Source organism: Lepisma saccharinum, chromosome 20, assembly GCF_977018435.1.
Source record: "Lepisma saccharinum chromosome 20, izLepSacc3.1, whole genome shotgun sequence".
Lineage (NCBI taxonomy): Eukaryota > Metazoa > Arthropoda > Insecta > Zygentoma > Lepismatidae > Lepisma > Lepisma saccharinum.
The window spans coordinates 36,697,820-36,720,236 of record NC_139248.1 but is presented as its reverse complement, the minus strand read 5'-3'; the positions used below and the strand labels follow the sequence as shown (position 1 = coordinate 36,720,236).

Sequence of the window (22,417 nt, the reverse complement as noted above, 5' to 3'; positions counted from 1 at the left end):
TGGAGCTACAGTTTAAAGTGGGATTTAAATTTGGATCTGAATTTAAAATTTTTGGGTGCGTTAGCACTTAGGCTATTTTGAACCCGTAACACTATACGGGGCCAAGTCCCTTATCATATCAAAAATAAAACACGTTCGTGAGGATTAAAATATTCTTACATGGGTTAAAAGCTGAGGCTGTAAAAAGGAACTCAGCACATAAAAATACAACATACAGAACAAGACACACACGCACAGTTCTACGAAGATTATACTGGCCGTAAGTCCAGACGCCAGAGCCTCGTTAGTCTGCAAAATGCAGTCCAGGGTGTCGTGTACCGACTGAACATATACGCTGATCTACGCCAGACCTGATCTGCATCATCTGTGCACGCCAGACCTGGTTTTTGTCATCAGTATTCTGTGTAATAGTTTCCGTCATGTGTGCACCAAAAATTTATACCGTCCTTTGTGACGAGACATCTAGCATTTATGGCACAATATAAGTTGTTGTATTAATTCTGTTATCTTATTCGTGAATTATACACTTTTGTTTGTGTCCGTATTCCAGCCGTATTCTTTACTCCATTTCCTTGATTACCGAAGAACAGAAAGAACCCAAACTCAACACAGAGTGTACTAAGTGGAAGTGAGGTTGACGATTGGGTGTACTACGTGGAAGCATTAGCCCTTACACCCCGTAAAGTGGGATCCAACGTCGTCGTCATCTATCAAGACGTCCCAGATTCGATACCCGGTGGATGCACATAGTGGTTCAGATGCCACTTTGAACTGTAGGTTCAGTCCGGATTAGCCTTCTGTCCATAAAGTGGACTTAAAATTAAAATAAAACAAACAAACAATTTCAACTTTGAACACGGCTACTCTGTTAATCGTCCAATATCTGGGATAGATTCCCTTCTGATAGGCTAGTGGTTAAACATTTCGTTTGATATCAAAGGTCAGAATGTTCAATTTCCGGTGAGGACACTTCACAGCGGTTTGTATCATAATTGAAATTGAAGGATCAGTCATGACTAGTCAACCGTACACAAAACGTGGATTTGAGACTGATGTTTGTAAACAACTTGTAGAAGACTGTGTAAGTGGTCTTGGTTGACGTAGTGATGACAGTTTATCATAATTCTGGGCTGTTCGGGAAAAGCACTTAAGTCAAAAATTAAGTTTTACAGCAGACAACTTTTGTGTATGTCTTTTCAATTGCAAACATTAAGGCACGATATATGTATTGGATCATCACTGTCTAGAATCTTTACACATGCTCAATATAAAGCTATAGACATTATTTTTTAAAATTGATTCAGCGTGACTTAAAAGATAGCAACAGAAAACAACAGTTTGTGACTAATCTGCCTTTTCCCGGACACCCTAGAAATGTGACCGAGTGCAGAACCTTTCCACAAATAAAGCTGGTTTCATACTGATCGTTTGAGATGTATATTTTAGGACATGAAATCATGTTAAATGAACATACTTTGTTGCACCTTTTTGTATCTTCTCGGGAGATTAACACATTTGTCCCCTTTTGTCCCATCGGTGATGCTTCAGCACCTTTTCCCTTTTTTTTCTCATGTTGTGTTAAAAAAATTGAACAGAAAAATAATGATTTTCACTCTTCTTGAGCAGCTACATAAAAGCCTATGGTCTCATTTTGTAGAGCAGAACGAGAGATATATATAATGGTATAATATATAATCATTGCACCAGTGGCGAAGATATAGTACAAGCAAAGCAAGCACTGCTTGCACTATTAAAATATTATTTAATGTACTTAACGTTGAGTGCATTATTTATTTTCTATCGTACTCGATTTCGCGAAATTTTACGGCCGCAAACTCTCTCCGCAGCCCGTTGGCAAGCAGCAACCTCTCTGCTTGCAGCCACTGTGAGGGAAACCAACGCTTCTCAAGTATCATATGGCGAAGGGTAGATGCTGGTGAAGGTACGGTCCCCAAACCACTAATAAAAGCTCTGCTTTTCGGAGCTTTTCGGCTTCTCGAAAACACCCGAGCCAAGCAGAAAGCAGACACTACTATCAGAAAACATATAAGTGTTAACATGATCTCGAAGATGTATATTTGCTTTATTATAAACACAGAATTATTGAAATAAATTAATATAACTGTTCCAAATTCCATGTAGATAAACTTTAAAGCATTACTTTGAGTTTCAAGATTTGTAAAACGTGTCAATAATGTCGACGTATGGTGTTCCGGCACTGGGGAGCGCTGGAATCTACAGAAGAGCTGGCTGTTGTCCGCTTCACACTTCTCTTGTCTCAAATTACAACGCACGCCAGTGTTGACAACTACCAAATAATTTACACTATATTTATCGTAAGTTTTCATACAAACAATAAACTGATGTTTTTTCGATAAAACGTATGTAAAACAAAAAAAAGCAATGAAACTCTATCCCGAGACCTGCAAATAACAAAAACGTTAAGTCATAAATGCTATCCAACTCGAAATATTATTTTTATTAATATAATACATTATTAAAAAGAAGAACCAGCGCATGTTCTTCCTATTGTAATGACCTATTATTCGAAAGCTTAATTAATTTTAAGCTTCAAGTCAGTTCTTTTACTCCCCCGTGAACATTAATTTTTACAACGAGGTTGACATCACTTTTCTGTTAGCTTCTGAGCTTTTCGGAATATTTTCCATTTGTGTGGGAAGAACGAGTGGTTGAAGTGAGTGTTCTCTTTTGTTTGGTGTGTTGTGAAGTTACGAAAACAAACATGGATATTTCATATTTCGTACGGGAAGCTGTAAGTAATAGCAAGTATTTTATTATCAATAACGTGACAAGAATTTTGAACATAGCAGTATGGCCGTTGAGAGAGGAGTTCATGGATATATTATTATTATTTAAAATGTCCTTTCTTTCCTAGAAAAACTGGGGCAATGGGCTGTATAATTTATATACCCCCCCATTTTTCGGAGTACTGCATTGCTTTCCTTCCTCTTAAGACCACGCTTCGCTACTGCATTGCACCTCCAATAGTTCCCAAGATAATGTATCAAGTTAATGTAAGTCGCTGAGCTCAATCCGTCAGCGACTTACATTCGAAAACATAGAAATGTTGAGCGTAATAATTCAGTATAACAAGTTGATTGAAAGCCAGCAAATGCCATGTTTACTTCCTTAATACTGATTACTTTATGTAACTAATTATTTTCTTTGCTACAGTGTTGAATAAAGAACGTTAATCTAACTGGTTTAGACCTGAAGAAAGACATTTTATCAGCACCTGTTTGAAAAATCCATTTCCTACCTATTATATCGGGACATTCCTAGGTCAAGATCTTACGCAGATTCACTAAATGACGCCACCCCAGGCCCGTACCCAAGGGGGCAAGGGGTCATGCCCTTCCCCTCGAGCCATGAATTTTTTTTAATGCAAACGTATAAAAACATACAAAAAAAACATGGACGATTTTTAAGAATTTCCATTTGCTTTTCATAAATGAATGTGTTGTTTCTGGTCAGAGTCAGACTCCAGAAGTCTGCAGTCTACTTTATTTAGTAAATTTAGTTTTATAACAATTTATGCGGAGCTACTAAATATTCCAATTTGGTCGGGGCAGTTCACCATTTTTACTCCCTGTTCTGGCTTTTTTCGAACTGCAGTTTTGATGAGAACATTTCCTTTTTTGGTTAATTCACATTCAGACACATTCTTCATTATAAGAATCATTCCATAGAGTTGGTGGTCACATTCAGGGTACGAATTCCTATGGCGAAAGGAGTCTCTCCCACCTTCCATCTCGTTCTATCATAATTTTCCGAGGTTAAGGGTTTGTGTCATAACAACAAAGATAAACAATTAGTTTTGATTTCAAACATACTTTACTAAGAATAATTAGATAAACACATACAAAGAAGGAAGAACAAAGAATGATGTCTGCCCGTGTGTGAATTTTGCATACATCTCTTGTTCTCTCTCTCTCTCTCTCTCTCTCTCTCTCTTTCTCTTTAGAGCTGGTAAAACGTAGGAGTCATAGATAAGATTTTAAAATTATATCAAATTGGTCTAGTAAGAAATGGAGCCGTAGCTGCGAATTAGAGCGACCTGTTATTTCTCCTCCATTTCTCACCTCCTGTTGTCGGGAATAAAACATAAGACTTACATGTTAATTTCATAGGAAACTAATGTCTTCTTAAAGTTTCTCATTTTTTGTCCCTCCACCTAGTTACCTTTAATTTGCAATCGAGTTTGCAGATTTGATCAATACCACACACTGCTTGAAAGAAGTTGATGTGGTTTGCACAAACGACTGTCCTTTTATTAGCCACATTTCTTGAATTTTAAGTTTTCTTTTCGTCGGATTCAACGAAAAAGAGTGGTTAAATAACATTTCTACAATGTCTAAGTATCTAGGTGGGGAGTACAAATTCGGTGCAGTGGGTGCGAAAATTCTCGTCCTGGGCACTGAAATCTGTAGCTACAACTCTGATAAGGAAATATTTGCTTTCGAGAGACCATTAATTGATTTAAACCATAATAGAAGCATAACACAATATAAGTATGAAAATTTAATTATCATTATTAATAAAAAGCAATTATTAAATAAAATCTCACATTTAGCTATTAGAAACATTTCACCTATCTTCTAATTTCTTGACATTTTGAACTAGTTGTTAAAGGAATTAATTTGCTAGTTTATAAATGTAGCAAATTAATTTGTTTATATAAGTTTATAAATACAAATTAAATAATATTAATTAATTAATAATTGATATAATTTCATGACAATTATATATATATACACACCTATATATATATATATATTTCGGGCTTGCCCCCCTCAAAAGAATCCTGGGTACGGACCTGCGCCACCCGATTAAATGTTAATAATTTCGTAAATTATAGTGTGTCCTAAAATGAATATGCATACTGTCGTTCTTTCTTAGATACATCGGCATGCAATTTTTTTACAATCATTTAATCATGACTTCGGACGTGTAAAGATGTGACTTGACTTCATTGGAAGCGATTTTAATGACACAGGACAAAAGCCAGAGATTGGACACACAGACACAGAGCTCCGAAATTAGGAGCAAGGGGGGGGGGGAGGGGGCTCCCCGACTCTGGAAATACATATCAACCCAAAATTATATATTTCACACACATAATTTCAGTTAAGCTGAGTAATTTATAGTAATATATATAAGAGCGTTGCAGGAACATGATAACTTTAGATTGAAGTAGTAATTTCTGAGGAGCCAACACTATTATGGGGATAAATATGCCTCGTTTGCCCTCTGTAAAAAATTACCTTGCTTGCCCCTCCCTGCAAAAAATAATCTGTAGACATTCATGCATACAGTCATGAAATGCAACTTCCACGATGTACCGTAGTTGACAATTGACGGCTTAGACGACAAATCATCCCAGAATTAGGTTTCATAAGGTCATTAATGTTACCATTGTGTGATATTTACAGAGCGAATATGAGGAAGACAAGAGTTTTAGAGATTCCTGCGTGGACGTGACAAGTCCTGAAGAATTTGGCACCGCAGAAACAGAAAGCCCTGTTGAGACAAGCAGCCAAGGCAAAGCTAGCTGTGAGGAGGAGACTAGTGCTCCAAGTGCTGGAAGTACTCCAAGGTCCACGAAAGACAAGACTTTGGCTTTTTCTGAAGCGAGGAAAAAGGATTTGAAGAGCTCTGGTGCTACTTTGAGTCTACGTGAACCTTCTTCTTCGAAAACAAGCGAAGATGGCTGTGATGAGGGTAAGATTACATTTTTTAATTCCAATTTTCACAGGTGTTAAAAACAACCTAATCATTACTAATTTTTTTTTTATTTAATCGAGACAAACATATCGGTATGAGTTTTCAAGATTGCATAATTCACCTCTAATAAATACTTGGCAGATTGTAGAAAATATGAAGAATTTTTCAATCGCACTGACAGGTATAAATGGACCCATTAACAACCTCTCTACCAGTGTAATCTGCTAGGTTCCTAGGATAGGAAGAGAACATTCTCCAATGTCTCATTTAATATCTTCATGAAAAACATCTCTGTGTATACTCGCATTGATTTATTCGGCAATACAAGTTCTGTAGTTAATGGACCATATTTGTAAGAGGTCACAGAGCAAGAAAGAGTCCAAACAATTGTCACGTGCTTTTTCTGTATTAGATGGCATTTGATTTTGCATCAGGATTGTGACAGCAGTTATGAAACAAAATCGTGATGTGTATCAAACATTAATATAAAGATGAGATTTCGGAGAATAGTCTACTATATATTACACATACCTTGCAGAGGATAAGGTAAAGAATAACAGGAGTAAGAAATTGAGAAAAGCTCCCAGCCTGTGTCCAATCCGGAACCGCACCCAATAGGCGGCCCCGTTGCAGTCCTGAATTCCCATCATCCCTATCGGCAGCGTCACGCTCGATGGCTACGAGTTGAGCTCGGTTGATCTTCGGCTGTATTCGGAAGCAGAATGGCTGGATTTTCTTTAAAAATGCACGATTTCCTTATTTCAATTTTTCTTTACCATATGCTCTGTAAGGTATGTGTAATACATCGACGTATTCTCCAAAATCTCATTCTTACATCGACGCACGATAAACACCACAATTTTGTTTCATAACTAATGTGACAATCATTAAAGCTATCCCATGCGATGAAAATACAATGCTATAGATTAGGCTAAACCCACGTGACTACAATATTTGGACTCAATCCTGCTCAGTTGTCTGCTGTTGACGTCACCGCTAATATGGCCCATTAACCTAAATCATAAGCAACTTCTAACCGTATCTAATTTATGACTAAACGTACTGTGCTTGAGAAACGAATAGGAACAACGTCCAGGAACACCTCAAACTCTGTGAGATGTGTTGACTATTACACTTTTCAATAAGATAAAATGGTTGTTCTTTTTAAAATATTACATACTTTTCATTTTTCAAGAATACGAAAATACAAAAACATCTACATTTTAATGTTATTCTCATTAGTATCAATTAAAATGCCACCAATCTCATCCCTAATTTCAATGGATACAAACTTATTACATTTTTATTACTCAAAATGTTTAAAAAATCAGACCATTTCGGATATTTCAACAGTTATTAAGAATAAAACTATCCGCCGCCACAGATTCAGAAATTTGAACTTTTGGTTCACGTCATGGGGCTTTGAAATATAAAAAAAATATCATGAAATTCTGCCGAACTATCAAACACTTTCGTAAGTACGTGTCTCTTATGTCATTATGAAATGACCCAAGCTGATATTAATTTTTTAATACCTCAAATGTAGGTATTTGTTTTAATAAAATCAAGTATTTTTTTAAAAATAATATTAAGGTCATTTCTTCCAAAGATTTTATTTGGATCGAAAGTTGAACTTTGAAGACATAGCGATTTGTGTATGAAAGAATATTTTCCATAAATTCAGGCTGTACCAAGGCAGAAACACATTTTTTGCATGGCGTTTGTATGCACTGCATTTCATATGCAATTTTGTTTGACATGGAATGGAATTTTGGCGAGAGAATTTTCTTATTTGGCTTCTAAATATTCTGGATTAGTCACTTGTTAAAGTTAAACACGGAGGCTCAGTTTCGAAACCTGTATATTTACCAAGTTCTTACCTGTCCTTCAGATTTTCTTGAGTTTCTTCATAAAATTACATGATAGATATTTTTCTTAGGTAAACCATCACTCTCTAAACTATATTCACAAGCATCTTTACTGTGTCTTTGCAGAAGCCCCGCTGGAGGGCGCTTTGGCGTTACCAAAGAAGAGGGGCCGAAGACGCCGTGGAGCTGGTTGGCGCAAGCACCGTGCAGTGGCAACCGGCCAAGAGATCAGAATTCACTCCTCTCAGTCCACAAGCAAGGCGGACGACGTGGTAAAGACCTTGGATTTGAAGTAAGACACATTTTATTGCTACAAGGTCTATGTCTTCAAAATATATACGATATTCTTTCCCTTACGAAAGTCAGTTAAATTTTCGATATTTTGATTTTCTACTTCTAGTCTTTTAATCTCCGATAATCATTTTATTTATGCACTGCGTATAAATTTAAGAATGCAATTTTTTATATAACATGTACTTTAAATTTACAATAAAAATAATGCAATAATTCTAGTTCTAGTTATTAATTCTATTAAGCATAAATTTGAATATTAACGCTAAGAATTATTTTTTAGTGTAATGATTCACAATGCGCTATCAAAATCGGCTAATGATCTAACAAATCAGGACAATATTTTGCCTTCTTATGGAGTACAAACAGTTATTTGATCAGTATTTTTAATACTACAGTATATTTTCTCACACGCGGCATATTGCTTATGCAGCCATGAACACTGTTCAAAGTTATATAGTTGTTATTCTCAGTTTATTGAATTGAGTACATTGTCGGTTGTTTATTTTTTATATCAATTACAGGACAGAAAATTACGTGTAATAGCATCTTAGGCACATTTCAATGCGTGTGCCTGATTGCACATGCACGTGTATGAGTTAAACAGTACGAATATAGCAAGGAGTTAAAAATAGAAGTTTAATGCTGATCATTTAAATAGCCAAGAATCCTGGGTTGAAGTAAACTGTGAGTAGTATTAGACACTAAAGAAGCCAGCAATAAATTATCTCTATACATGATTGATTGTTGCGCAACAAATGAAACTGCTACTCGACTCAAAAGACAACACGTAAATGTTTCAGAGAACTGTAGTTGAAGAAGGAAACAAAAAAAGTTGAACAAAGTAGCCTATAGAGAAATTCAAATAAATATTCCAGTGGTGAAGCAGAAGGTATAATATTGCACAAATATACAGTTTGCAACTTAACCGCCCCAAAATCTTTGAAAGCCCAGCAACCTTAAATTTAGTAACACGATATTTGAACGTTAACAAGGAGTGGCCAACTTTGGGACAGTTTCCTTTTCTAGAAGAAAAGCGTTGTGGCGAAACACTTGCATTCTCGCATATTCCAAGTTGAGAAACTACATTTCGGCATTTTAATGGAAGCAGGAAAAGTAAATGAGATGAATATTGTTAGTGAATAATGACTGTTCTGGTTTCTCAAACTGGAAACAGAGAAATGTATGTGAAGTCTGAAACACTGAACCGTACCTTTTTTCACACCGAATAAATTACTGTCAAACTGGAACATGAAGATGGATATTTCTTAAAAATTAGAAGATATTTAAATAGCGAAGAGTCGCCCAAAATGGGGACACTGACATATTTTGGCCTATAAAATATTTGGCAAATTTTTCAATGGAAAAATGTTTCAAACTTTATCTTTCCTGAGTAGGTTCTAGACTATCAGGAAACAAGGTTGTCTGTGTAAAAAATGCATTAGGGGATACAGGAAACATTCTTCTGTTTATTGATTTGCTTTATTTTACGTCGCTTTTTGTGCCACATTTGGCTAATTTGCGAAGATGGGGATGAGTGATGGTATGCTGAATCCTTGCCCGGGCCGGGATTCGAACCCGGGTCCCCTGGCGTCGTAGCGCGATTTGCTAACCACTCCGACACGGAGGCCGGCGAAACATTCTTCTGGAGAGCCGGTTGGGTAAAATGGGATACTCATGTGAAACAATGTACGCGTACATTCGAGGTCAAATGCAAAATTTTGTTACAAAACCATTTTTGAAACAACAAAAGTCATTCCATGCCAAATCAACACAGATATGTGCAATTTCCAACCTGACCATCTCCGATTTTCATGAAATTTGGGTAGTTGGAACTATGCATGGAACTTAGTAACTATGAAAATTTTTAGTTTCGTTTGTCTTGTAATTGTTAAATTATTCAAGGTTAAAGTTCGCATAAATTGCTCTTTTTAAGCCCGCTTAGCTGTACTAAATGTGCTGTAACTCTATCCCTATTTCGCCTAGGAAGCTCAAATAAAGATTATTGTACAGGAAATTGAACAAGCTTTCCAGTGATATATAACAAATTGGATAAAAATATAATTTTGTCACGTGACCTTGGCCTTTGACCTTGAATATCTCAAAACATGTCATCACCAAAAACCATGAAAAAATATATTTGGTCCCTCATGCCATACTATAAAACATCAAAAAATCATTCTGGGACTGCAATGGGATCAGAAGATACAAAATAATATGTGTAACTATGTGACTGATAAAAGCCTCATTACATGAACTATGACGAGTCAAATGTCCCTCTAACACCCCTACAAAATATAAGAGAGTTATCCTGGGTATAATTGGTCATGAAATAAATAGGTTAGGCACAGGGAAAATCCCTAGCCATGTGTCAAGCGCAGGTCCGGCATATTGTTGACTACCATATTGAATTCAACGAAACATTTCAAAGGAAAGGGGGTGATATGATACATCAAATCAGGCTAGAATTTCACGAGAAATGAAGTGACGAAGGTTTTTCCAACGTATCTTTAGCCAGCAAAAAGTTATACGCATATCTTTCACTTACGATATATGCACATTATAATGTTGTCAATGTTCCTGTGAGCTCACTCGTTGACGTCTGTCACACTCACATAGAACATTTGGCAATGTAGCAAGTGCAACATCATCGCAAGCAGCTACTATGCATTCTCTCAGATGGTCAATATCACGGACTTTTAGTGCATGCACCATTCTCTTCAAATGTTTCTGAAGGTAAATGTCCACCTAAGATGTTAGATCTGGGGAATGTGCAGGCCTTTTAATATATCCCCGTCTACCCATCAATCTACCTAGAAATTTACCATGAAGAAATTGCCACAATGTCCACATAGTGTGGTCACACTCTATCCTATTTCAAAACTCTGGAAAAGTACCATATCCCGTAAGCAAGGATGAAAAACCTGTTCACTTAATAAATCCAAGAAGCCCTCGCCATTTAAGGTTCCGTTGTTGAATATGGACCAACCATTCCCGTTCTCCATACACTATACCACATCATTAGCTTACCAGCAACAACCATTAGGCTGGGATCTGTCTACTGTAGATTATCAAATCACAGGTATTGTATATTCTTTTTATTAACTTCACCGTGAACATAAAAATTAGCCTCGTCAATGAAGATTTTTTCATTCCAAATGAAGTGTTTGTTTGAGATTCTTTTCCCAATATTCTTCACTATTTAACTATTTGGTGAATGTCACTGATTAAAATCATATGCAATAGTGCGTATCTAGGCATACTTCTTTCTCTCCCGAGATGATCACCGAACGAACCTCGCACGCGGCGGGAGAAGGAATAAGAGCTGCCGCGACGCTACTGAGGACTTTCGGGAGGCCTCTTCTAGGACATTCACTAGCCAGGGCATGTGCCTCTCACGCATGCGCAAAATCGATTTCAATACGCATGGCCTGCCACCTGTGGGCGAGTGGGAAACTTACTTTCTGGATGCGCCTAATATCAGTGAGAAAACGAACGTCTCCATTCGACCCGCCGTCCCCGTTTTGGACGACTTTATCCTACTCTGCACAATACTGGACACTTTCCCAAAATGCACATTTTCCACGATTTCTTGAGAAAATATTGTCGAAAGATGTTTGTTTTCACAAACATTAAAGTTTCTTCAAGAGTTTCTATGGAGTACTGTTACAAAAGAGCTGGTAAGACGTCGGTACGTATAGAGCGACCGCAAAGAAAAGAACCTTTGCGGCCAAAAGACTCGGAGCACCTTTCTCTCCATCCGTTCAGCTCGGGCTATAAGGAAGTATGCTCCACTCTACCCCTCCCCTCCACGCGCGAGTACGATACACAGGGCACGCGGTTCTGCTCAGGTCCTTTTGCCGATGGTTCCACTGTACAACATTTTTTTCTTTCCCTTCTCAAGAACGAAGATTCATATCCTACTCTCTCCAGTTTCGTTTCGCTTTTTTTTGTTTGTTGTTAGGTGAGCATACGCCTTAGATATTTATCAAGTACGGAAATGTAGTAATAATACAATATATAAAAGACCAATAGTATAATAAAAATTAGTTCGATGAGGATATCGAGGAATATTCCTTTTACTCAGCTGGTCTGCTTTCGGTTGCCACAACACCCTCCAGAAAAAAAAAATATTCATATGATCAGCAGGATTTGAGCATTCGGCTATACTAGTATCGTATAAAGTCTAAGAGCGGGGATCGTGGATAGGCTATGACAGCCTTTAGCCACTCGCTTGTTAGGCGAGAGGAACGTTGTAAAAGGAAGGGGGTAGCTCTGGAGAGCACGTCGACACTAAACTACAAGGGGACTAGCCCCGTAAATAAGAACACACGGACATATATTTAAACACTACCTTTGACTGAACAGGCAGGGGAAGGAAAGACAAGGTATGTTCGTTACCTGGAGTTCTACGGCGATCTCTTCTCCGCTGGTCCTTGGATCGACGTGGTCCTACTCTGAAACAAAACGGTCGAGGGAGCAACTCCGGGCTCCAAACTCTGTACTTTCGCCGACCGATATTCTAACGATAACTTTAACTTCCCGATTGTTCGTTTGCTCCTTTTTCTGAACTTACGATGCCTTTGGAGCTCTCTCGCGTAAACTGCAAACAACTAGACACGGATTTCTTTTGTAATAACTACTTCATCTGACTGACGGAAGACAACTAAGACTGAGATTTTCTCACGCGACCTATTTATGTGAAATTTGAACTATCGGCCGTTACGACGCTTGCTTCGATCGCGTCCTCTCGCAACGGCAATCCTGAGGAAGAACGCTGATTCCTTATTTCATTTTCTAATGCAATGTCAGCGGAGTTTTTCCAACTCCGCTGAAGGACGCTGTCGCGATGAGCTTTTAAGAAGCTCTTTTTTCAATGCTACAGCGGGACCCTTTTTATAACGTGATTAGCTTATTTATTTATGATACCCGGGTCGTAGGTTCTATTCACGTCTGCGGCGTGATACGGCACACCGCTCTGGGGCAAAAAATTAGGTTCACGTAGGGAAGTTATTTTTTTGAAAACCTGCTGCTTAAATAAATAATCAAAAATAATTAAAAAAAATGGGCGCGACTATTCATCCTGGAGGGAAGTTAATTTCGTGTGTAGACCTGCTGCCTAAATAAAAAAAAGTCGCTGCTACCCATCCTGTCCAGTCAAGGATAGAAGAAAGTATATTTGAATAAAAACCAGAGAACATACAAAAAGGCAAGAATGGGTATACAACCAAAAAATAAACACAACATAATATCATGCAGAACCTAATTCTAAACTGCTGGGTTACATACTGAATCGATTTGCGGTTCGCGAGACTGACGGCGTGCGTCTTATGACTCTCGGGTGGCGCTGACAGAGCAATCTCTCGTGTCAGCGCTGACGACGAACTTATTTATCACATGTCACTCGGCACGCGCTGAAGCACTTGACACCGGAGCACACGAAAGCACTGTAACACGAAGATAAAATGTATCCTTGATTCCTGGGCAAGGGTAATTCCATTGCGCATCGTTCGGAAAACACGGAGATTGTTTATACCCCTTTAACGGGGGGATGTCTATATCACCTATAAAAAAACTAAAAAAAAACCTTGGTATCAATACCCAAGGAAAAAAAATCATGCAATAAGATACAAAAGTAGAGACCTGAAGGGTTCACAAGCAATGATATTGTTAAATATCTTACACAAGGAAGGTGAAATTGAAATATTTAATATATGTACATGGGATGATTTGCTTCCCAAAAAATCAATGTCTTTTGATTTGATACACAGAATTTGAAAAGTATGAACATTAGTGGCAGAAATTTACGTTCAAATTGTTCAAGTCTTTCTGCCGGTCTGAAAAAAAACTCTTTCCCGATGGTACACTGCAAGTTTGTGTTTTTGACATATAGTCAGAGGGAAACAGAAAAAAAGACACTTTATGCACGGCTGAAGGATACTCCATTAGCAATCGCGATGGCGAGCGTTCATTGGTAATGGAGATCGGCGAACTGTTCTTGCAGATCCGGCGACGGGAGTCGAACACATGAGCACACGACGACGCGATACACACAAACACGACACACGCACAGCTGAGATCCTGGAAACTGGAACGAAGGTTATCCTATAAGTCCGGATAACGTCACCGAAAGGCTATTCCTGGAAGAAAGTTCTGGCTCGCGTACAGTGGGAGTCCAGGAGGAACAGACACGCGAAAACGGCACTGGTAGAGCGTCCATTTTCACATATTTCGGTATACGGCGTGAGGGAAAGCATGAGTGAGCGTGAGGAGGTCCACCAAGAAGTGGCCGTATGCAGGTCGAAGGTCGATGAGGAGACCCAAACACACGAACGCGCGCGATGTATGTTGGGCAAGCCTGGATCAGGTGTCGAACCCAAGAACATGTATGAAGAATCTTGGCAATCTGGAAAAAAAAGGGGGGGGGGTAACACTGTTGACTGCAAAAGTAGGTGCTGTCCACTGGGGTCGAAGTGGAGCACTGGACGACGCACTTGGAGGAGAGATGGGGTGCGGAGATGGGCACTGGGTCCAAATTGTGAACACTCGACGAAGGGGGGGTCCTGGAGTGGACAGATGGACAGCGGCGTCAACGTGAATCCTGAAGAGTGACGTTAGCACATTGGTGAACTAATGCGGGGACACTGGGCGTTGCTGGTCACGAAATTATGGACTCAGGAGGGGGGGTTCCGATGGCGCTGGGTCCTCCTTGGCTCGGGAACCTGAAGAGTAGTGGTGGGGCCGCTGGTGATATCTGGTTACAAGCCACTGTGGGAAGGTGTTAGCCACACACCTGGGACGTTCCTGGGGGGGGGGGGGTGTTGCTGGGACGAACTGATTACACTTGGGGGGCGGGGTCATCTGGCTGCTACTGTTCTGGAACGGGGGAATCCATTCGGGGGTCGTGGTGAGTGCAGGCACGAACAACAACTGGGGCTTGCTAATTCTGGACAAGTTCCGGCGATTGCGGCCCAGGGACACGACGCTTAGCATGATGAGCCCTGGAGGGGTTGAACGATGCACTTTTGTCCTGTAAGAGGGGAGGCCTCTTTTGTAGTAGTCCTGGATAGTCTTCTGGCCGTGACGTAAGGGGAGGTCACAGCCTCCTGAAGCACTCTGGAAGTCTGGAAACACATCCTTCCTGGGGCACCGGATCCGCCCGTGAAAGTCCATGAATGAAGCCGGGCCTCAGTGGGTTGCGAGGTGGCACGAACATAGGTTAGCGTGTAGGAGAGAGAAGTTAGTAAAAACAAAAAAAAGGTGTACCTGTTCAGTCATGGGGGGGGGGGGTCTATAAACTTATAAATATAAAAAGGGGTCTAAAATAAATCCAAAACACAGGGGCAATAAGGTGATATGGATGTTCCTTCACAACGGCGTAAATGCTATGGGTAATTAGAGTCGTTGCGATTAGGCAAAAGCATCGGTGTAAACGACGCTTGGTGAAGGGAATGGGACCTGTTGTAGATCCCGTACGGGCGAGCGAAGGAAATATAAGGTTAAAACAACTGATGCTGGCGCGAGTTAAGAATGTCGATTTAAAAATAAATAACTGACCGTCGTAAAAATAAACAATATGTGTAAAATAGATAATGGTTATGTGTTGAAGCCGGGGAGGGGGGGGGGGTTTGCACGTAATGTAATCACGAGTATTAAAAATTACAAAAAGAAATGAAAGATTATACCAAAAATAAAAGGGGGAAAGTGTATGGGGGGGGGGTGTTAATTCTACAAAAAAAAATGTTCATGGGAAAACAAGGTTTATTTAAAGCAGCTGTAAGATGGTACGGCTACTAGATATTGCCTCTCACAACGGTGTAAAAGAAAGCAAATATTTTAAGGGTTCGTTGGGGGTACCAACTGGACGTTACAAGCGACGTTTTGCCATTGAGGGGGGGGGGCGTACAAAATAAACAAGGGAAAATATGGTTAACGTTCATAAGGGCGTACTTTGTAAAAACTCTGGGGGAATAATGTGCGTTGACATTGGTTTAAAAATGCGAGATTTTATTGTGGCTGCCTTAAAAGGAGAAGTTGAATTAATAGATTACAAGTAGTAAATTTAATGTGGCGAGAATTAAAATACGTAAAATAATTGGCTGCTTGCCACTAGAAGGGAGTGTGGAAGTTATAAATAACTGAAACATAATGTAAACGGTACCGCCGAAGGGCGGGTTATTTCGTCGTGGCTAGCCAAGGAAACAGTTTTGTGACTGTCCCCAAAAGGATTACTCCAAACGCTAATTCCCTGGGATTAACGTAAGAAACTTCGGAAGGGAAATGGCTGAGCACCGTAAGACCCAATCCCTGTATCAAGAATGCTACTCAAACAACAAAAAAAAGAGTGAAATAAATATATCGGCACGGATCAATTGAATAAACGGCTGTCAACTGTCAAGGAAAAAAAACAGCCAAAGGGATGCTGTAACCTTAGAATGAAATGTTCGAAGTATAGCCCCATTCCACGAGATGAACGTTAAAAAACCGAATGTGAAATATCCGCTTCCATAACTTTGTATTGAAGTATATCTAAAAAAAAAACTCGGTTCTTAGAAAGTGAACGGATAGGAAATGGTCCCCTGGTTTGCGGTGAGTGCTATTACGGAACCCGGGTACAGTATGCAGGCTGTCAAGAGGATACTCGGCTCTGTTGGTCGTAATTTGAGTCCGGAATTCCGGGACCTATAAAGCGGAACGTGAGTTTCTCAGGCGCATGCGAGGTCCGAAGTCCAGAATGCTGCAGGCGACATTTCGTTCAACTCGTCTCGAGCGAAGTTTCCTTGGCGTGGAAAGCTCGTGGGTGTTTCTAGAACTAGAACGCGATGGCTGGCAACACTAACTTTGGCGATAAAGAATCCGCGCTAAAGAGAGAGAAAGATATCACGGTCGCGAAGGACAGATCACCGAGCAGGTGCCTGTGGGGGGGCTGCGCCACGGAGGGTGCACAGTCGGATTCCGGGTGCACGAAGTCGCCAGTGTCGTTGGAATACACGAGCGGAGAGAAATCCCAGACCACAAGAAAAGCGACTGATACTCTGTTCGTTAAAAAAAAAAAGGGGGCCTGGCAACCCTGAACGGATGCCTCTCTCTCCGAGCAAAGTTCAGTTATAAGTTTTCTGCAGCGCACGACAAGATCCGAGCAAGACATCGCGGGCACCTCGCGAGAGGTTTTTCCGTGCGGGAAGCGAGACGCCAGAAGGGGGGAATTGGCTGGTAGACGTTAACTGCGCGGAAAAGGTTGCGCGTCGCCTCTGGTTTGCCTTATGACGTAGGCAACAATCAACCGTACATTTAACAAAATGAGCCGTTTTTAGAGCGAGCTGACGGCGGCGCTCGCGGCGTGGATTTCAATCGAGGTGCCTCCAGATTACCAGGCTGGGGACGAGTAAAATAAACAGAATGCTAGTCGGCGTTCAAGGTAAGTTTAGGGCACCATTCCTGGTGGGAGAAAATAAGCCATCCCAGACCAACTCTGGACCCGAAAAACGATTTAAAAGAAAGATAAGTCATCATACGAGGAGTGGGCAATAAAGGCTATCGGCCCATCTCTACTTCGGGGACGGGGTAACGGCCGATCAGCGGACAGGTCACGCGCCTGTGTGTAAGACACCTCGACGGAGGCGGGTGGAACCTGGTGCGAACTACAGACTGAGGGCTCCACAAGTAAACTGACGGGAGATAGTTCGCTTACAGGGTGCGGCAAGGGCGGAACCATGACCGGGGGCCTTACGTCATCGTACTGAAGTAAGATTGGGGGCGGACTTATAATTTCCAAGACTGGGGGATTTTGCCCATGCGGGGACGTGTCTTCGTGGAGTGTCGCCGTTGAAGCGGTAAAACCTGCATTTTCATATACGTGTAAACTATGAAAGCTACATTCGCCTCCGAGATCGGTCATGCTGATTTCATCCACGTTCTGCGATTGAACTTGAACGGGTCGTCGGCCAGAGCAACGGTGACACATGCAACTAAGCACTAAAAACAAACAAATGGCCAAGAGAGCAATGATAACAAACGTACCAAACAAATAGGGGTATGTAAAGGCTTGACGAATGAATTCTTTAAAAGTTAAGGCTTGCACTTGCGGGAAAAACATACTTAAGAATAATACGAAGAAAAATAACGCCATTCTGAAAAGTCGGGCGCTAAAGCCCCAGTTCCTCTTACTTGAACGGAACAAAATATCTTCGTCGCTTACTTAGTGAAGGCAGGCCTTGCCGGAGTCACTATTATATGTATTAATTGATTCGTAGTCTCTGTCGTGGCGCAATACCTTTACAAAAAATTAAAACGAAGTCTAAGGTATATCATTTATTTCAACGTATCTTGAATCGAAGCTGAGCAAGAATACCACTTGGGGGGGGGGGGGGGGGCGTTAAATCAAGTATGTCCGCGCAAGCAATGAAAATTACCATGTACCCAAGATTTTCGTTTCCCGTGCCGGTTAAGGAAGGGGAAAGGAACAAAAGGGGTGGGAATGAATTTCTTCCACCTGTAATAAAAAAAATAATATGCGTAAAAATGTGAACGTATTTTGAAAACCAGTTTTAGTCCATCCACACACCAAATACGGAGAATTGAATTCTCGCTATTCATTGAACGTGTGCTAAGCACACGACATAGTAATAAATCAATACAAAAGTCATTGGTGGCTTAATTCGTTCATCCTTCCTGTTTTAAACAGAAAGCGTCCCGTCAGGTTCGAGCTCGTCAGCTGGACATAGGGGACGCGTAGGGGGGAAAAAATAAGCGCCTTTTATCTGAATTGTTAACTTATATCGTTGAGAATACTACACTGTGCGCTACATATAAACACTCTTAGTGTTATTTAACAAACTTTGCTTCGTCTGAGCCTTCTGGAATTTGGTGTGGGTGACTCACAATGTCGCTAAGCGCCACTGTGGTGGTTGGCTCTAACTAATACTTTTCACAACATTTTCGCATAATAGGTAAATAGGTAAATAGTTATTGATTAGCCATATATATTTTAAGTTAAAATGAACCCCAAAAAAAATTGCCTTTCTGGACGGCATTGACCGCTGATTGTAACAAGAAAAAGAGATGACCGGTTCGTAAGCTACGTAGGCGGGGGGGGGGGGGGGCGACAACGTCGTTTTCGTCCTGGTGGTTTCTAATCCTGAATTTCGGACTCAGGCGTGGGGGAATGATACAGTTTCAGCCGTTGTACGCCAATCTCCTCTATGACAGTAACGCCCCGCTTATTTGGATATTGGACACGATACGAATTGGGGTTAACGCGTTCTATTACAGTACCAGTCCCAGTCAAACTTCCAGAAAATTTTCTAGACGTTCCGATGCGCTGAGTGGCATCAAAAATAAGGACTTCATCGCCCTTATTAAACGAGATTTGAGAATGTCGTCGGTCATAAGCTGGCTTAACGGCTTGATAGCGCGCTTGAAGGTGTTCCGCGGCCGCGGCACGCGCTTTGTCTAGGATTTTAAGTCTCGTATCATTCTCCACGCGTGCACAGACGCTCCTGTGCAACATTGCAGACCAAGGAGTGCGAGGTTCGAAACCATGCAATAGATAAAATGCAGAAAAACGCAAGTTCTGCTGGCGGGCCGTGTTATTTGAAAATAGGGCGGGGCCAAGATACATATCCCAATTCGTGTGAGCATTATTTACAAAGTTTTTAAGAATCTGCTGCAAGGAAAAATGTCCTTTTTCCTGGAGGCCCAGCGGATTATGGCACGCCGTGGGCGCGAACTTGAGGTGCACTCCGAGCTTTTCATTCAACTCCTGAAAAAGCTTAGAGGTGAATGCGCTTCCTTTATCGGTATGGATGGTCTCTGGGATCCCAAACCGGAGAATAATCTCTTCATACAGAAAGTCGGCAGCCGTTTGAGCCGACACGTCGGGAGTCGAACGTGCGACCATATACCGGGTTGAAAAGTCAGTCGCCGCGAGTATATATTTATGTCTGAGCGGTCCTGAAGCGGGATAAGGGCCACTGAAGTCAATCGCGACGGATTGGAATGGTTTCTGCGGCGGATAAGTTAATAACTCGCCGGCCGGATAACCGGGCGGCTTCTTATTCGCTTGGCACACTGCGCATTCCCTGATTTTCCACTGTATGAAGTTCTTCATAAAGGGAAAATAAATTTCTTTGAGGGCTCGATTGTAAGTTTTGGAAAAACCCATGTGGCCGCCTCCGGTCGGCAATGAATGGAGAGATTCAATCACCGTGTCACGGAGGGCGGTCGGTATGCACAGAAGCTTCTGTGCACCCGAGGCCATTCGATGAAGCCGATAGAGCAACCCATTTTCGATGGAATGGTAACACGTCTGCCGTTGGAGGGGGGCGGGGGCTTGGCTGCCCTCCCCCTGTGGATCCTCCAAAATGCGAATGATACTGCCAAGGGTTTCATCCGCGCGCTGATGAGAGGCAATATCAATGGTTTTATCCTGCATGAATAAAACCTTGGTCTCTTCCAGTTCTGGCGCGTCGTCGGTCGGTTCTATACCAGTATCCCGGGACAAGGGGTCCGCCGGATTTTGAGTACCGCGGCAATGGGAAACCGTAAAAAAATATTCATCTATCGATAAGGACCAACGTAAGAGTTTAGGGGAGAGAGATTTAGCGTTGCGCAGATACGTTATACTTTTGTTATCGGTCAACAAAAAGAAGTTATGACGAACTGTCATAAGGTATTCTGGAAACTTGGGTTTCGTGTGTGTGTTGCTGGGGTAAAGTAGCCCAACTCAGGTCCTAAGACGATGAACTCGTCTAGTGCAGAGAATTCACGATAGGTGGAATGCCTATGCAATATGAAAACTTTGTTGCTTTAATACTTACGCGAAGAATCGCTAGATGGCTCTGACCGTTGTGCGCATTTGAATTGGAAATTCCTTTGTTTGAGATCCGATTTTCTCGCGGTTTCCTTATGCACAAGGACATTTTGATGTGTCGGTCACTGCACGCATGGGCAATTCGCAGTTATGGCGCAAAGTAATAAAATATACAGCGTTTTGGTCTAGATGCCATTGGTTAATTAACAGCAAAAAGTTTATCTTAATAAGCATTACAATGGGTTCTTTAACGCACACACATATTTGATAACGTGTAAGTTCTAAATCATGTAAATTGTTGTTTGGTATAGACAATCGTGCTCTGCGAATAAGAATGGTACATATCGATAGGGGTGCGTGGTGATCGAGGAGGACTTCCGGTAGAAAAAAATGGAGTGAACAGAGTTATGTCACGACAGTGCAGGAAAGGAGAATGGTTTCAGTGCTTTCGGGAGGAATCTGACATCTGCAGTTAGGATAATACGGCAGATAATAGCATGAAGTGAAAAGCACAACGCAGAAAAAAGCGTTGAAAATGGATCGAGCTCGGTTACGAGAGAGTTAAAGTGTGGACTCGTGCGTGCTGGATTCTTCGTTCCCGACACACCAGGTGAGGAAATTAAATTATCTTAAGTGACTTTGAGAGGAAGAAAATTCTCGAAAATCGTGTTTACTACGTTTAAGCAAAGTGTGTTTAAGAGATAGCTATCTTGCGTGTGTTGGATCTTACGGGAAACGGTACAAGTACACGCCACAGACCATGCGTTATTTACAAAATGGCCATCGACGCCATGTCTAAAAAGGGCTCTGTGCACATGTAAAACGATCTATTTTCGTGCAAGAAACGCATAGCACTTGCCAAAATAAACGAGAAGCATGGTCCAAGATTGGTTCTATGTCAAATTAGGAAGTAATTAGGACTTTTGTAATTCCTTATATAGCATTAAAGGTGCATGCTAAATGCATGGTAATTTTTCGATCACATATCGACAGTTTTTTCACGTCTCTTAACTTAATGAGGACAGATTGTTGATGCTTTCATACGCTGGAAATATGTGTTAAATTCAATTCAATAAATAAGTTTACTGTTTCTTGTGTTCATATTTACGTACTACAGCATTTTCTTCCATTTGTATTTGGTTGTTAATGAAAATGTTTAAATGAAAAATTCTTCTCTTTCAGAAGGGGGGAATTTCGCATGTGTAAATTGGGTTAATGCCGTTGCTATGGAAAGTGGTTATTGTTAGTTGTAAATGATTTGAAATCCTGTTTGAAATCTGAAGGTATAAAATTTCAATCTCCAGCGATCTGCATGCGTCACCAGCGTTACCAGGCAAAGTTTATCAATACAAATAATTCGAACTAATGACATATTGAACGTTTCAGGATCGTTGAGACTCAGTTATTGAGTCGTTGTTGTCTGGTCTAAATTAATAAATTGAACGAATGTCATGTAGCTCGTCGCAAGATTACGAGGACTCAAGTGCAGAGGGTCTGCGTTATTGAATTTTTTGTTGGGTTTCAAGTAGGTTAATATTTAGTTGGTTAATTGCTTTTGTTAAAGCTAATATTAATAATGGCAACGGAGCAGGAACCGGTTACATTAGATTCCTTGTTCGCCTTTATTAAACAGAGTGAGGAAAGGAATAAGGAATGCACTGAGTCACTCAAATCAGAACTCAATAAAAGCAATCAGTTGCTC

General features: G+C 40.8%; 1 protein-coding gene across 4 annotated transcripts in view; it reads left to right on the top strand.

Annotated features, from left to right (window-relative positions):
• Positions 1-22,417, top strand: part of LOC146003229 (uncharacterized) — a 123,685-nt gene that overhangs the window by 35,442 nt on the left and 65,826 nt on the right. For all 4 annotated transcript variants that reach the window (XM_083141399.1, XM_083141400.1, XM_083141401.1 and 1 more), the window contains 2 exons: positions 5,454-5,742; positions 7,740-7,905. In XM_083141399.1, coding sequence (XP_082997525.1) covers positions 5,454-5,742; positions 7,740-7,905 — 455 coding nt within the window. The remainder of the gene's footprint in view (positions 1-5,453; positions 5,743-7,739; positions 7,906-22,417) is intronic.